At 56.9% G+C, this 12116-nt stretch overlaps 5 protein-coding genes across 5 annotated transcripts; 4 read left to right on the top strand and 1 right to left on the bottom strand.

Moving 5' to 3' along the window:
- The first annotated feature begins 1533 nt into the window (after positions 1–1533).
- On the top strand, positions 1534–3048 carry ASPACDRAFT_1860279 (uncharacterized protein). Its single transcript, XM_020197732.1, has 3 exons — positions 1534–2088; positions 2147–2614; positions 2671–3048. Exons 1-3 carry the CDS (start codon positions 1969–1971, stop codon positions 2965–2967), a joined length of 885 nt encoding a protein of 294 aa, XP_020051573.1. The 5' UTR covers positions 1534–1968; the 3' UTR covers positions 2968–3048.
- Positions 3049–3234: 186 nt separating this feature from the next.
- ASPACDRAFT_1876569 (sugar phosphate isomerase/epimerase family protein) lies at positions 3235–4649 on the bottom strand. The gene has a single exon (XM_020198083.1). It carries the CDS (start codon positions 4425–4427, stop codon positions 3324–3326), a length of 1104 nt encoding a protein of 367 aa, XP_020051572.1. The 5' UTR covers positions 4428–4649; the 3' UTR covers positions 3235–3323.
- Positions 4650–5545: 896 nt separating this feature from the next.
- ASPACDRAFT_127197 (uncharacterized protein) lies at positions 5546–7842 on the top strand. The gene has a single exon (XM_020197006.1). It carries the CDS (start codon positions 5573–5575, stop codon positions 7799–7801), a length of 2229 nt encoding a protein of 742 aa, XP_020051571.1. The 5' UTR covers positions 5546–5572; the 3' UTR covers positions 7802–7842.
- A 994-nt stretch (positions 7843–8836) lies between these two features.
- Positions 8837–9794, top strand: ASPACDRAFT_36735 (RTA1 domain-containing protein; the record flags this gene model as incomplete). Its single annotated transcript, XM_020200236.1, has 3 exons — positions 8837–8987; positions 9049–9297; positions 9349–9794. 3 exons carry the CDS (start codon positions 8837–8839, stop codon positions 9792–9794), a joined length of 846 nt encoding a protein of 281 aa, XP_020051570.1.
- A 428-nt stretch (positions 9795–10222) lies between these two features.
- Positions 10223–12057, top strand: ASPACDRAFT_47974 (uncharacterized protein; the record flags this gene model as incomplete). Its single annotated transcript, XM_020202039.1, has 4 exons — positions 10223–10598; positions 10656–10690; positions 10769–11494; positions 11545–12057. 4 exons carry the CDS (start codon positions 10223–10225, stop codon positions 12055–12057), a joined length of 1650 nt encoding a protein of 549 aa, XP_020051569.1.
- Between the last annotated feature and the right edge of the window lie 59 nt (positions 12058–12116).

Below are 12116 nucleotides of genomic sequence, written 5' to 3'. Positions count from 1 at the left end.
GCGTTGCTATGTAGGGGCTGCTTCTCGAACTTTAACCGCCGGCCATCATTGGGGTCAACACCTTCAGGCCCATCTCTCCTTCTCCAGGAGATGAAGAAATGGATCATACTTTGATCTACAGTAGCTGCAGAGATTTCATCCTTCACGACATGGCGTTGATACCATTTCTTGAGACTGCGAAACCCAGGCTTGGACTAGAGAATAGTATGCCTCAACGGAAGGCCAACATACAAGCGTCAGCAAAGGTGCCATTTTGAGGTGCGGGGTACGAGAAAGTAAATCAAAAACAGTAGTTCCGAAGGCAACGCTTTACTCTTTACCACCGCCGCAAACAATGTCCTAGTACGCTTACTACATCTCCATCCTCCAAGTCACCGAGTCAGAGGGAAAGCAAAAAGGACCCGTTTGACTGGCTTCTAGAGATCTTCCCAACCTCGCATCCCTCAGGAATTTGAAACTCTTATTCTTCTTCCCGTCCCACAGCGACCCCAGCTTAGAGCAGACAGAGAACACGGCCCATTAACAAGAACTGGACCCCTTCTATTGACGGATGTGACCTTCGCACATTCCGTGGAACTTCAGTCAGTGGCGAGCTATTACAGCTGAGCTCGGACCGAAATCGATTGAACACCATGTGCTTGCGGTGTTATAAAAACAATGGGTTTGTTCATGGACGGGAATATTCCTGCCTCCCCAAGACACTCCCCAGTCAGCCCGAAAGCTACCTACCTCTACAGAGGACGTTAGAATTCAATTGCGACCAGGCGTGGCCGGCTCCCCACGGATAACAAGCACTGTTACAAGGGAGTATGCTACACAGGTTGGCTTGGCTACACAATCATTCCGCTGGGTCGAGAGCGGCCACGGAACCTAGTTATATGGGCCGGAGTACCGGTCGAGAGTCTTCCAGCCCTCTATAAGTCTCACATACTATATGATCGATGGCAGGATCAAAGGCGTCCTTGCGACTGTTTCTCAGCGTCAGTGTCAGGGGTTCACAAGGAGATTTCACTGCTCATTGCCTACCCCACAGACAAGACTTTCATGAACGTATGAAGTAGTACTTCAGTTCCCACAGCAACCCCATGCCAGGAACCAATTTCCCAGGAACCTCCGATTCACCGCCGAGCCGGTCCGAATCTACCAAGTACCAAAATCCGCCCTTTTGAGTACCGGAGTCTTGAGCCATCAATCACGAGAAGAGAGACGATCGCGCTCAGGTACCATCTGCACCAGCATTCCCCGTGCAACGTGAGATGCATTTGTTGTGGTGGTACGCTGGCCCCTGCCTTCCAGGGACATTCCAGAGGGAGGGTGGGAGGATGGGATCGGGGCGGATACCAGATCCGCTTCGGCGTTGCGGGATCAACCTTCACCTAGCTGAATTGGGTTGCCATCTATTCACCACGAAAACGGTTGCATCGGAGAGGTCTTGCTGTGGCGCCCTGGTCACGAGATTTTGGCAATGATAGACAGAAGCTCGCATTCATGCAGAGATGATTCCACCTCGGATCTCCTGGTCATGTGTCAGTTGGCCGGTCGAATGGTGGCTGCAAGCAATGTTGGTGACCGCAACGGCCGCTTTGGCGTCCTCTTCTTACTCGTACCTCAATCGCCGAGATCACTGATCTCCAAGAGCAACCCGAGGGAGTAGACCTGGTCAACTAGGCCCATACCAAGCTCCATCCCTCTCGGGAGCCGGCGATCGTCCGTTTGGGGCCGTGCCCAGCATTCCTGAAATCGAGGCGGCTGGGCACCGCAGACGGCGCCGGATGGAGGAACATGGGTCGGGATCACAGTGCCATATATTGCGCCAGTCCTTAGAGTTCCGATGGCTCTGAACTGTATCAGCGATTCACTTTTATCCCCCGGGACGGTGCACATGAGGAAGCTTGGCGACCAAACCCCGATGTTTCAGCGGGCAACACATCTCGACACCAACAACACTCAACGAAGACTATATTGAACATGAGCTCCCTACGCTCTCTCCTGCCGGTCATCGGCTCTTTCACCGCGTTTCTCCTGGGGATTCTGTGTCTATTCTCCGGGAGCCAACGCCAGTTCCTCCCGCAGGGCAATCTTTTGACGGTGTGTAATGGACAGCCCCAGCACTGAGGAACCAATCTACTGACTAAGCGTCTTATAGCTGTACACCAGCGGCGCCGGCGGTGACGGGGCCCCAGACTTCTTCACCATCTATCCCATGTCCTACTGCGTCGGCTACCAGGAAACCTGCGTGATCGACGAGAAGACGAACACCACGACCATCCAGGACCGCATCACCGAGTGCTCGGACCGCAGTGTCCTGTTCGAGTTCAATCCTGGCGACGCCATCCAGCAAGCGCTGGGCAACCCTCCGACCGGCCTCCAGCCCGGCAGCTGGCCTTCCTGTATCACCGACGACTTCCACGCCTTGAAGCCCACTAATACTACGATGGTGCTGTTCCTGATCTTCGGAACCGTGGCTGCCATTGTGGCTATTGCCCTCCGTATCTGGACGATTGCGTCCGCCCGCGCCTCGCGCCCGGATTACGCCTCCCAGCCTCCACGCTACCCCGGCACGGGGACCGAGCTGGAGTCGCCCCCGACTAGTGTGGAGTTCTATGCTTTCCTGGTAAGCCCCTGCCGTTCATCGCGGTATGGTTTAAGACCATGTCTAATGACAAGCAGACCAGCGTGTTCAGCTTCGGCATTGCGGCGACCATCGCAAGTGTCATCGCCAAGGAATTTGTGGATTTGATCAGTGAAACCGGCAGCGAAAAGGGGATCTCAGCGGTCGGGGGCAATACGTTCCAGGGGATGGTCTGGACAGCGGTGGTGTTGCAGCTGTTGGGAACGTTGCACAATTATATTGCGATTGTGACGTATCGGAGGGCGCTCAGCGAGGAGTATGGATCGCCGTCGTCGCCGCAGAGCGAGCAGTGCTCGGAGCAGAAGCGGTTGGTGGTGGAGGAGGATGATTGCTGAGAGGTTGGTTGATTTGGTTATTGGCGTTGCATTTTTGGCGTTAGGTTGGAGGATGATAATGATATGACGCGGTAGATAGATTGGGCTGGTTAACCGTTGCTGTCTTGGTGTTGTTCAGGATGCTCTCTGTTTGATGTTATGCTCATGCTACTCGATGCTGTGCTATTGTTTATGATACTCTAGTATACGCGATGAATCGTCGTTTTCCAGCCATATGATTCGAGCCCTAGGCGGGATGATGTAGAACACATCGAACAAGACACCAAAGTCTGACTTGATTCTTCACTCAGTATCTCACAATCTAGCATCACAGTACAGCGTAAATGCGGTTTCTCCTAACATCCACGTCCTCTCCACTATTGAGTCGCATCCCCCAAAGCCGGCACGTTGGCCACCGCCTCCAACAACCACCGCAGCCCCTTCATCCCCCGCTCGGCATGCACCGTGGGCACCGAGGCATCCTTCTCATTCAACGAGTGATTGAACACCTCCAACGACACGGGGCCCTCATACCCCGTCTCCAACACAGCAGCAGCCACCACCTCCACCGGCAAATAAGCGCCCCTCTCCTTCTCCCCAGGGAACAACCGATACCCCCTGGACCAAGGCAAAAGCCTGGGCGTATCGCCCTGCACATCCCAAGCCCTGACCTCCTCCAACCCAACCCTCACCGCATCGCCCACCTGAAAGAAAAAGATTTTCTCCGCAGGCACACACCTCACCAACGCCCGCATCGACTCCCTCAACACCCGCCTCGCCACCTCCAAATCCCCATGCACCCTCCCCGACCCATCGGCAGCATACGGATCCGCCCACTCCACCGCCAGAACATTGAACGCGTCCACGACCAACCCGACATTCTCCCGGTCCGCCGCCTGCACCGCCTCCCACGAACTAGCCCAGGTATTCCTCCGCGCCCAGCTAAGCCCCTCGTACCCGATCTTCAGCATCGGCCCGCCGTCAGCCTCCGCGTACGCGCGCGCCATATCGCCCAGCTCGGCGAGATCTTTGGCTACCGTGGCGAGGTCGGAGGTGACGCCCGCGTCGGTGCGGATGTTGGCGCACATGAACACGAGATCCGTGCCGAAGGCCCGCATGAAGGGGAACCGGGCGGCGACGGAGTCCAGGGCGGCGCGCCGGGCGGTGGGGTCCAGGATCCCCTCGATTTCGCGGCAGGGCTGCGTGCAGGCGATCTTGAGGGAGAGGGAGGCGGCGAGGGAGCCGAGCTGCGCGGCGATGCGGAGGGTTTCCGGTGTGGACGTCCAGGGGGTCGGGGGTGGGGGTAAGGCCGGGGAGTGGTGCGCGCTCAGGTAGCGGGCCCAGTCGTCGTCGAAGAGGTCGATGTGTGTGTATCCTGCTGCGGCGGCGGCGTGGAGGCGCGTTTCGAGGCTGTGGTGGGCTGCGCTGCCGAGGCTGAGGGTGGCGATGCCCAGGGGGTTGGGGGGGGTGGGCTTGGTCATGATCGTTGTTTGTGTATGTGGGAGAGGAGGGATGTGGATGCGGGGCAGGCGGTGATTGAGGGGCAGTTTATATGAAGAGTCCCGGGAGAACGGTTTCCCGGGGTTCAGGGCGGGTGAATGGTTTGGGTAATGTGAGTCAGTTGTAGCTTTTGGTTGGAATATTCGTTTCGATATTGTGTCTTCAGTGAATGTTGGTTTCTGACTGCAGGGCCGAGGTTGTGACGTCGGTCCGGGGAGGGAGCCAATCAGGTCGGTTTTTTGGAGGGGTCTCCGCACCCGGTCAGTTGTTTTGGCTCCGGTCCGGCCAATTTGTGGTAGCACATCACCCCAAGACATTAACCAGACACGGCCCTTGACGGGGGCTGTGATACTCATAGCTTTGGAGTTGACATACTGAGCTTCTGTGCATAGGGAAGGTTTCATTGCTTCATCTCAAGTAGAGGTGTGGAAGATAGAGGAAACGAGGTAGGAATGGGATATGGCTGTCCGGGCCTCTAATGTTAATGCCTCTTGCGCCAGACACACCACTTCTCGGATAAATCTTAGCAAGAGGCTAATCATCTTCTGTCAGACAACAGTCTTGTCGGTAGCATCTCTTTCCAAACCGAAGAATCAGCCACATCCTGTTCGGGCTTGGCAGGTCGGCCTGCTGCACATCCGGAATCTCGGCTCGAAGCTGCACGGCCACGTCAGGCTGCATACGGACGGAACATCCCGACAGGCCCACCGAGAAGAAAGAGTGAAATCCCGGCGGAGGCCACTGCAACTTCAGATGACCATCACCTACTATACCAGAGCATCTCCGACATCAGGAATCTGTTGAAAGTTGATGTGATGCGATCCAGCAATGCTCCGGCAAGTCACCTGACAGGCAAGCCCTATATACGACGGTCCCAGTATGCTCAGATGTCTGCAATCGCCTCAGTCTCGCTCAAACTCCGCCCCCGTCAAGACCCTTGCCTGATCGACACTGATCGACACTACCCCTCCCGCTAGCACCAGAGTCCGCATATACTCCTTGATTCTGCTCGTCGTACGATGGTTTCCTCCTGTCTTAGGCTAATCGGCTAAATTGATTGAGCGTGCTTAAATACGCTTCTTGTATCTTGACTCCCATACACGCAAGGAACAGTACATCCAACAACATGTACTTCCTCCTCACACTCCTCGTGGTCGGGCACTGCCTGGCCGACTACTTCCACCCCAACTCCACCGGCCTGCGCCTGCAGCACGGCTTCGAGACCCTCCTCATCCAGCCCTACGGCTACGATGGCTTCCGCGTGCGCGCCTGGCCGTTCCGCCCCCCCACTGGCCAAGAGATCAGCTTCATCTATGATCCTCCACTGGAGGGCTTCGAGAACGGCACCGCCCACGGCATGAGCTACGACCAGACCTCCACCGGCGAAACGCCCCTCACCCTCCGCAACGGCAACCTCCTCCTCCGCACGACCGGCTGGGGCGGCAACGAAGGGGGCTACCGGCTGTCTTTCTCGCGTCTCAACGCCGACGGCAGCGAAACGCTTCTCACCAACGAATACGCTCCCCTCAAGTCCCTAAACCCACGGACCTACACGTGGCCCGGCCCGGGGGCCGAGTTCCGCGCGGAATTCAGCTTCAGCGCCACGCCAGACGAGCAGATCTACGGCACGGGCACGCAGCAAGACCACCGCATCAACAAGAAGGGCTCGGTCATTGACTTGGTCAACTTCAACACCTACATCCCCACCCCGGTGTTCATGAGCAACAAGGGCTACGCCTTTGTGTGGAACATGCCCGCCGAGGGCCGGATGGAGTTCGGGGCGCTGCGCACCAAGTTCGTGGCCGAGTCGACCACCCTCGTCGACTACGTGATTGTCGCTGCTGACGACGATTCTGCCAACAACAACACCTCCTCCGTGTCCAAATACGACACCCTCCAGCGCCGCCTCTCCGCGCTGACCGGCCGGGCCCCGACCCCACCCGCCTTCAGCCTGGGATACATCCAGTCGAAGCTGCGCTACGAGAACCAGAGCGAGGTCGAGCAGCTGGCGCGCAGCTTTGCGGCGCACGACATCCCCGTCTCGCTGATCGTGATCGACTACCAGTCGTGGGCGCACCAAGGCGACTGGGCGCTGGACCCGCGGCTGTGGCCGAACGTCAGCCAGATGGCTGCAGTCGTCCGCAACGCCACAGGCGCAGAGCTGATGGCCAGCCTGTGGCCCAGCGTGGCGGACAACTCGCTCAACTACGCCACGCTGCAAGCGCAGGGGTTCCTGTCGGCGACGCGCTCCGGGCCCGGCACGACCGACAGCTGGAACGGCAGCTACATCCGCAACTACGACGCGACGAACCCGCTCGCGCGCCATTTTCTGTGGTCCACCCTGCACCGCAACTACTACACGCAAGGCATCAAAAACTTCTGGATCGACCAAGCCGACGGCGGCGCCCTGGGCGAAGCCTACGAGAACAACGGCCAAAGCACGTACATCCAATCGATCCCCTACGCGCTGCCCGACGTCCTGTACGCCGCGGGCACCCAGCGCGGTGTCGGGAAACTTTACCCATGGGCCCACCAGCAGGCCATCGACGAAGGCTACCGCAACGCCACTGCCACCTCGGCCCGTGACCCCTGCCCGCACATCTCCCTCAGCCGCAGCGGGTACATTGGCTCGCAGCGCTTCTGCAGCATCATCTGGTCCGGCGACACGACCTCCGTCTGGGACACGCTCGCCGCGCAGATTGCGTCTGGCTTGTCGGCCGCCGCCACCGGCTGGGGCTGGTGGACCGTCGACGCTGGCGGGTTCCAGGCCGACCCGACCGTGGCCTGGAGCGGGGACATCGATACCCCCGAGTTCCGCGAGCTGTATATGCGGTGGTTCGCGTGGGCGACTTTCCTGCCGTTCATGCGCACCCATGGCAGTCGCGCGTGTAGTGTGCGGAGTGCGTATACGTGCGCGAACGAGCCGTGGTCGTATGGCGCCGAGAATACCCCGATTATTACGGGGTATATCAGGTTGCGGTATCAGTTGGCGCGCTATTTGACGACTGTGTTTGAGCGGTTTAGTACCGAGGGGAGGAGTATTATGCGGCCCTTGTATATGGATTTTGAGCACACGGATAAGAAGGTGAGTGGGCTGGTGGCGGCCAATACGAATTTCACGACCCAGTCGTATATGTTCGGGCCACGGTTGTTGGTGAGCCCGGTAACGAAGCCGAATGTCTCGGAGTGGGAGGTGTATTTGCCTCATACGGGGGAGAGGGGGAAGTGGACGTATTGGTGGTCGAATGAGACGTTTGCTGGGGGGGAGGTGGTTACTGTTAAGGCGCCGCGGGAGCATATTCCCTTGTTCTTTTGGGGGAGCAGGGAGGATATTTTGAGTGGGGAGGTTTTTTGAAGGGCTCGGATGTTAGAGGGAGTGGAGATACTTTGGAGGTGACCTGGTCTCATCCTTCGAAACATATCCTTGGACCTAGTATAGAGGTGCTATAGACATACAATGTCAGAGAAGAACGTGCCTCAAATTCATTCCGCTGCAAACTCATCAAGGACTAACGTTACTCATTTGAGAGGTCACTTAAATATGTTCGACTATCTCGTGTTGTGATGAGGTTGATATAATAAGCAGTGTCTTCTGTGCAGAATATATAAAAAAGCTGGGCTTACATTATGTTCGAGTGCGCCGCTTCTGCTCGACGTGTATATACCTTCGGTGGCCACGTGATTCTGGTATGTGCATTTTTGGATGCTGGGGACATGGACAAAGATGCTAAAGGTAAGTCAGCACGTTAAGTCCATCTACTAATATCTTGACAATTTTTAGTATTTATTTATCTCTGAGGGTGGATATGTGCTGTAGCTACCAAACTTCATTTCGACCGATATTCTCACCACAGCCCTGTGCTGATCCCTCGGTTTCACAGGCATCCGAGATCAGATCGTGGTTCTATATATAGGTTGAGTCAGACGCCTCGCTATAATGCAAAGATCTACAACCACGGCATGACTTTCTGTGAACCCGGATTACATTGACGTTATGTTTGTAGACTTGTCTGGCCTGCTGCCTCAGGCCACCATCCACGGTGAAACACAATGGTTTTAACATTCTGCTTGGCAGCTTGAGCAACCAGCATGGGCCATGCAGGCAGTGGATTAATGTGAACTTGACTTAGGGTCCTGATGGATACGCTACCTAAAACTAAAAATACACAGTGCCAATTGAGTTGCATCTTGGTGATGCCAATGTTCCAGCCTTGACCCGCTAGCCCCAACAGAGCAGGAATTACGAAATACGACTGAGGATCGATCAACAGCTTCAAGTTCGACACCAAATCCTCTCCTGGCCTCAGTACAAAAGGTCTGTAGGACCGTCTGCTTTCGTCGGTCATGTCCAACCTCAATTTTATCCCACATTACCACTCCATCCATCACCATGCAAGGCTGGACGGCGTACGCGTATGATCCCTCCATGGCCGGGGCAGCAATCATGATCCTGCTGTTCCTGATAGCCACTCTGATCTTCATCTACCAGCTCCTTCGCACCCGGGCCTGGTTGACGCTTGCCGCCTTGATCGGGGCACTCTGTATGTTGTTGCAGCTTCCTTATCGACCGATCGGACGCTGATGATTCTTTTCCCTCTATAGTTGAAGTCGTCGGGTACTGCGGTCGCGCCCTCTCCGCCCATCAGTCCCCAGACTGGACCCTCGGTCCCTACATCATTCAAAGCACACTGCTGCTGGTCGCTCCGGCCCTCTTTGCAGCCACCATCTACATGATCCTCGGTCGCATCATCCTGCTGGTCCGCGGCGAGCACCACTCCATCATCCGCCTGAAGTTCCTGACCAAGATCTTCGTGGTGGGCGACATTCTCTCCTTCCTGATGCAAGCCTCAGGTAGGACCTCTCTGCCCGTATGACGCTTCATGTTACCCTGACAATCAACAGGCGCCGGTCTGATGGTCAAGGCCTCCTCCGCGACGGACCACACGGGCGAGAACGTGATCATCGGGGGCCTCATCGTGCAGATCCTCTTCTTCTGCTTCTTCATCACGGTGGCGGTCATCTTCCAGCAGCGCATCTACCGCCATCCCACGGTGCGGTCGGAGTCGCCGCAGATCCCGTGGCGCAAGCACTTCTTCTCGCTGTACGCGATGAGTTTCCTGATCCTGATCCGGTCGATCGTGCGGTTCATCGAGTACATTCAGGGCCAGCAGGGGTTCGTGATCACGCACGAGGCATTTATCTATGTCTTCGACGCGGTGCCGATGTTTTTGGTGCTGTGCATCCTCATCGTGGTCCACCCGAGTGAGATCAACGGACTGCTGGGCAAGTCGCGGGTGGCGGCGGTGGGGAATGGGTTGCGATTTAAGGATGTGACTCCGGCTCTGTGATTTTTTTTTTTGGGGGGGTCTGAGGGAGTGGACTAGACTAAAGATGGCACTGTTACAGATTCAATAGAATTCAAATTGTATCCACCGAACAAGAACCAGAACAGGCAATGAATACGCATCCGAGATGGAGGGGGGTGGGGCAGGACTAAGGTTCAAGTGGGTATGAGTACGGATACGAAGTGGAGCCCTACTTTCTTTCTTTTCTATCCTCCGACTCATTTTTCTAGTATAACTACTAGGTAGTCACAGTTCATAATGTACCGGATACTCCATTCTCCGTGAACGCCTTCGAGACAGGGCACACCTCGGCTCTATTTTTCAACTTCGCCCCCACGACTCTACTTTATCTCTGCTTCTACTTCTACTTCTACTTCTCCCAAATCCCCCAAATGTAAAACCCTCCGTATCCTCAGGACATCCGTCCAGCCATGTCCATCCTCACCATCCTATGCCTCGCGCTCGCGCTTTCAGCCAGCTACATTCTCGCGCAGATCTACACTCACTACCGTCCCCTCCGCGACAGCCCACTACCAGTCCTCATCGTCGCGACTTCCCTCCCCCACCCGCTTCGGAGTCTTTTCACCCTCATTGACCACAACTCCCGCCTAGCCCTGTTCTTCCAACGCGACCGCTTCAGCCACCACTCCTGGAATTTCCGCGACAAATTCGCCCTGCACGCGCGCTACGGCCGGTCCTTCTTCCTGGTGACGCCGGGGGGCCGGGAATTTATCACCGCGGACCGCCCCGTCGCAGACCAGATCCTCCTGCGGCGGAGGGCGTTCCCCAAACCATTAAGGCTGCTTGGTACTGCCCTACCTCCCCTAGCCACATGAAAAAGAAATGGCTGATAAGGAAATGTAGACAACTTAGAGCTGTTCGGACCGCATCTTGCTTCGGTACGCCCCTTGCTTTGCTCACATCACTTTATCCCGTGCGGTACTTCCGATTGCTAATCAAGGAATGTATGTGTGCAGGTCGAAGACACAACCTGGCAGCGCCACCGCCGTATCACCGCCAGCGCCTTCACCGCGTCCACCGACCAGATCGTCTGGACCGTCTCCCTCGCCCGCGCGGCGCAGCTGGTCGCCACCCGGCCTAGTACAACCACCACCACCAGCACAAGCACATTCCCCGACCTCGCCGACGCAAGCCTCGACGTGCTGCTCAAGGTCTGCCTCCCCACCACAACCCCCTTAGATCCGACCTTCAGCCCGCAGGAGTGCAAAACCGCCCTCCTCCGCTTCCTGGGGATACTCACCGCCCCGACGGGGTGGAGATGGGGATGGAGCCTCCTCCCCTGGCGCCGGAGTCAGGGCTCACGGGGTCTGTGGGCAGGGGCGTGCGAGCTCCGGGGGAGTATCACGCAGCTCGTGGACTACCGTCGCCACCGGCTGGATGGGACCGTGCATGGGGATCTGCTCTCGACATTGCTGTGGTGCGAGGGTAGCGCTGGCAACGGCAACGGCAACAGGGAGTATATGTCCCCGGACGAGATCCGGGGCAATGTGTTTTTGTTTCTGTTTGCCGGGCATGAGACCACCGCGAATACGTTGCTGTATGCCGTGTATCTTTTGGCCATCTTTCCGAGGTGGCAGGAGTGGGTGGTGCGGGAGATGGACTTCTTGCTGAAGGGCGTGGGAAGGGAGGAGGAGCCGGGGTTTGAGGTGTTGGAGGGGTTGGTGAGGTTGAGGGCTGTTTTGGTGGGTTTCCCCTTTATTTTTCTGGTGGTGGTAATGGCTGATTGTGGTAGATGGAGACGCTGAGGCTTTATGGCCCCGTTGTGAATGTGCTGCGCGAGACGCGCGAGCAGGACCAGATGATTAAGGCGGAGATTCCGTTCGTCATTCCGGGACACACCTCCATCCGAGTCAATAGTGTAGCGCTGCATACGGATCCTGAGACTTGGGGAAGTGATGCCGCGGAGTGGAGGCCGTCGCGGTGGGTGGTTGGGTCGTCAACCGGACAGCCCGGGGAGGATGTGTACAACACGGAGATGGAGCGGAGGCTCATCGCTTGGTCGGAGGGGCCGAGAGTCTGTCCTGGCAAGCGGTTCTCCCAAATTGAGATCCTGGCGGTGCTGCTGCAGCTGTTTCGACGGCATAGAGTCGAAATCGTGCCTCAACCGGGAGAGACAGTTGAGGAGGCACGGCAGCGGGCTTATGCGCGGGTGCAGCAGAGCACAATGAGTTTGACTCTGCATATTCCCCAGCCGGAGAAGGTGTGCTTACGGTGGGAGCGGCGGAGAGATAGTAAACTTGCTTAATATTGACGAAGCTAAGGAACGTGCTTGATTGATCGACCTGCATATACTCTCAGACTAAG

This window comes from Aspergillus aculeatus, assembly GCF_001890905.1.
Source record: "Aspergillus aculeatus ATCC 16872 unplaced genomic scaffold ASPACscaffold_21, whole genome shotgun sequence".
Lineage (NCBI taxonomy): Eukaryota > Fungi > Ascomycota > Eurotiomycetes > Eurotiales > Aspergillaceae > Aspergillus > Aspergillus aculeatus.
This window is presented reverse-complemented; position numbering and strand designations above follow the sequence as displayed.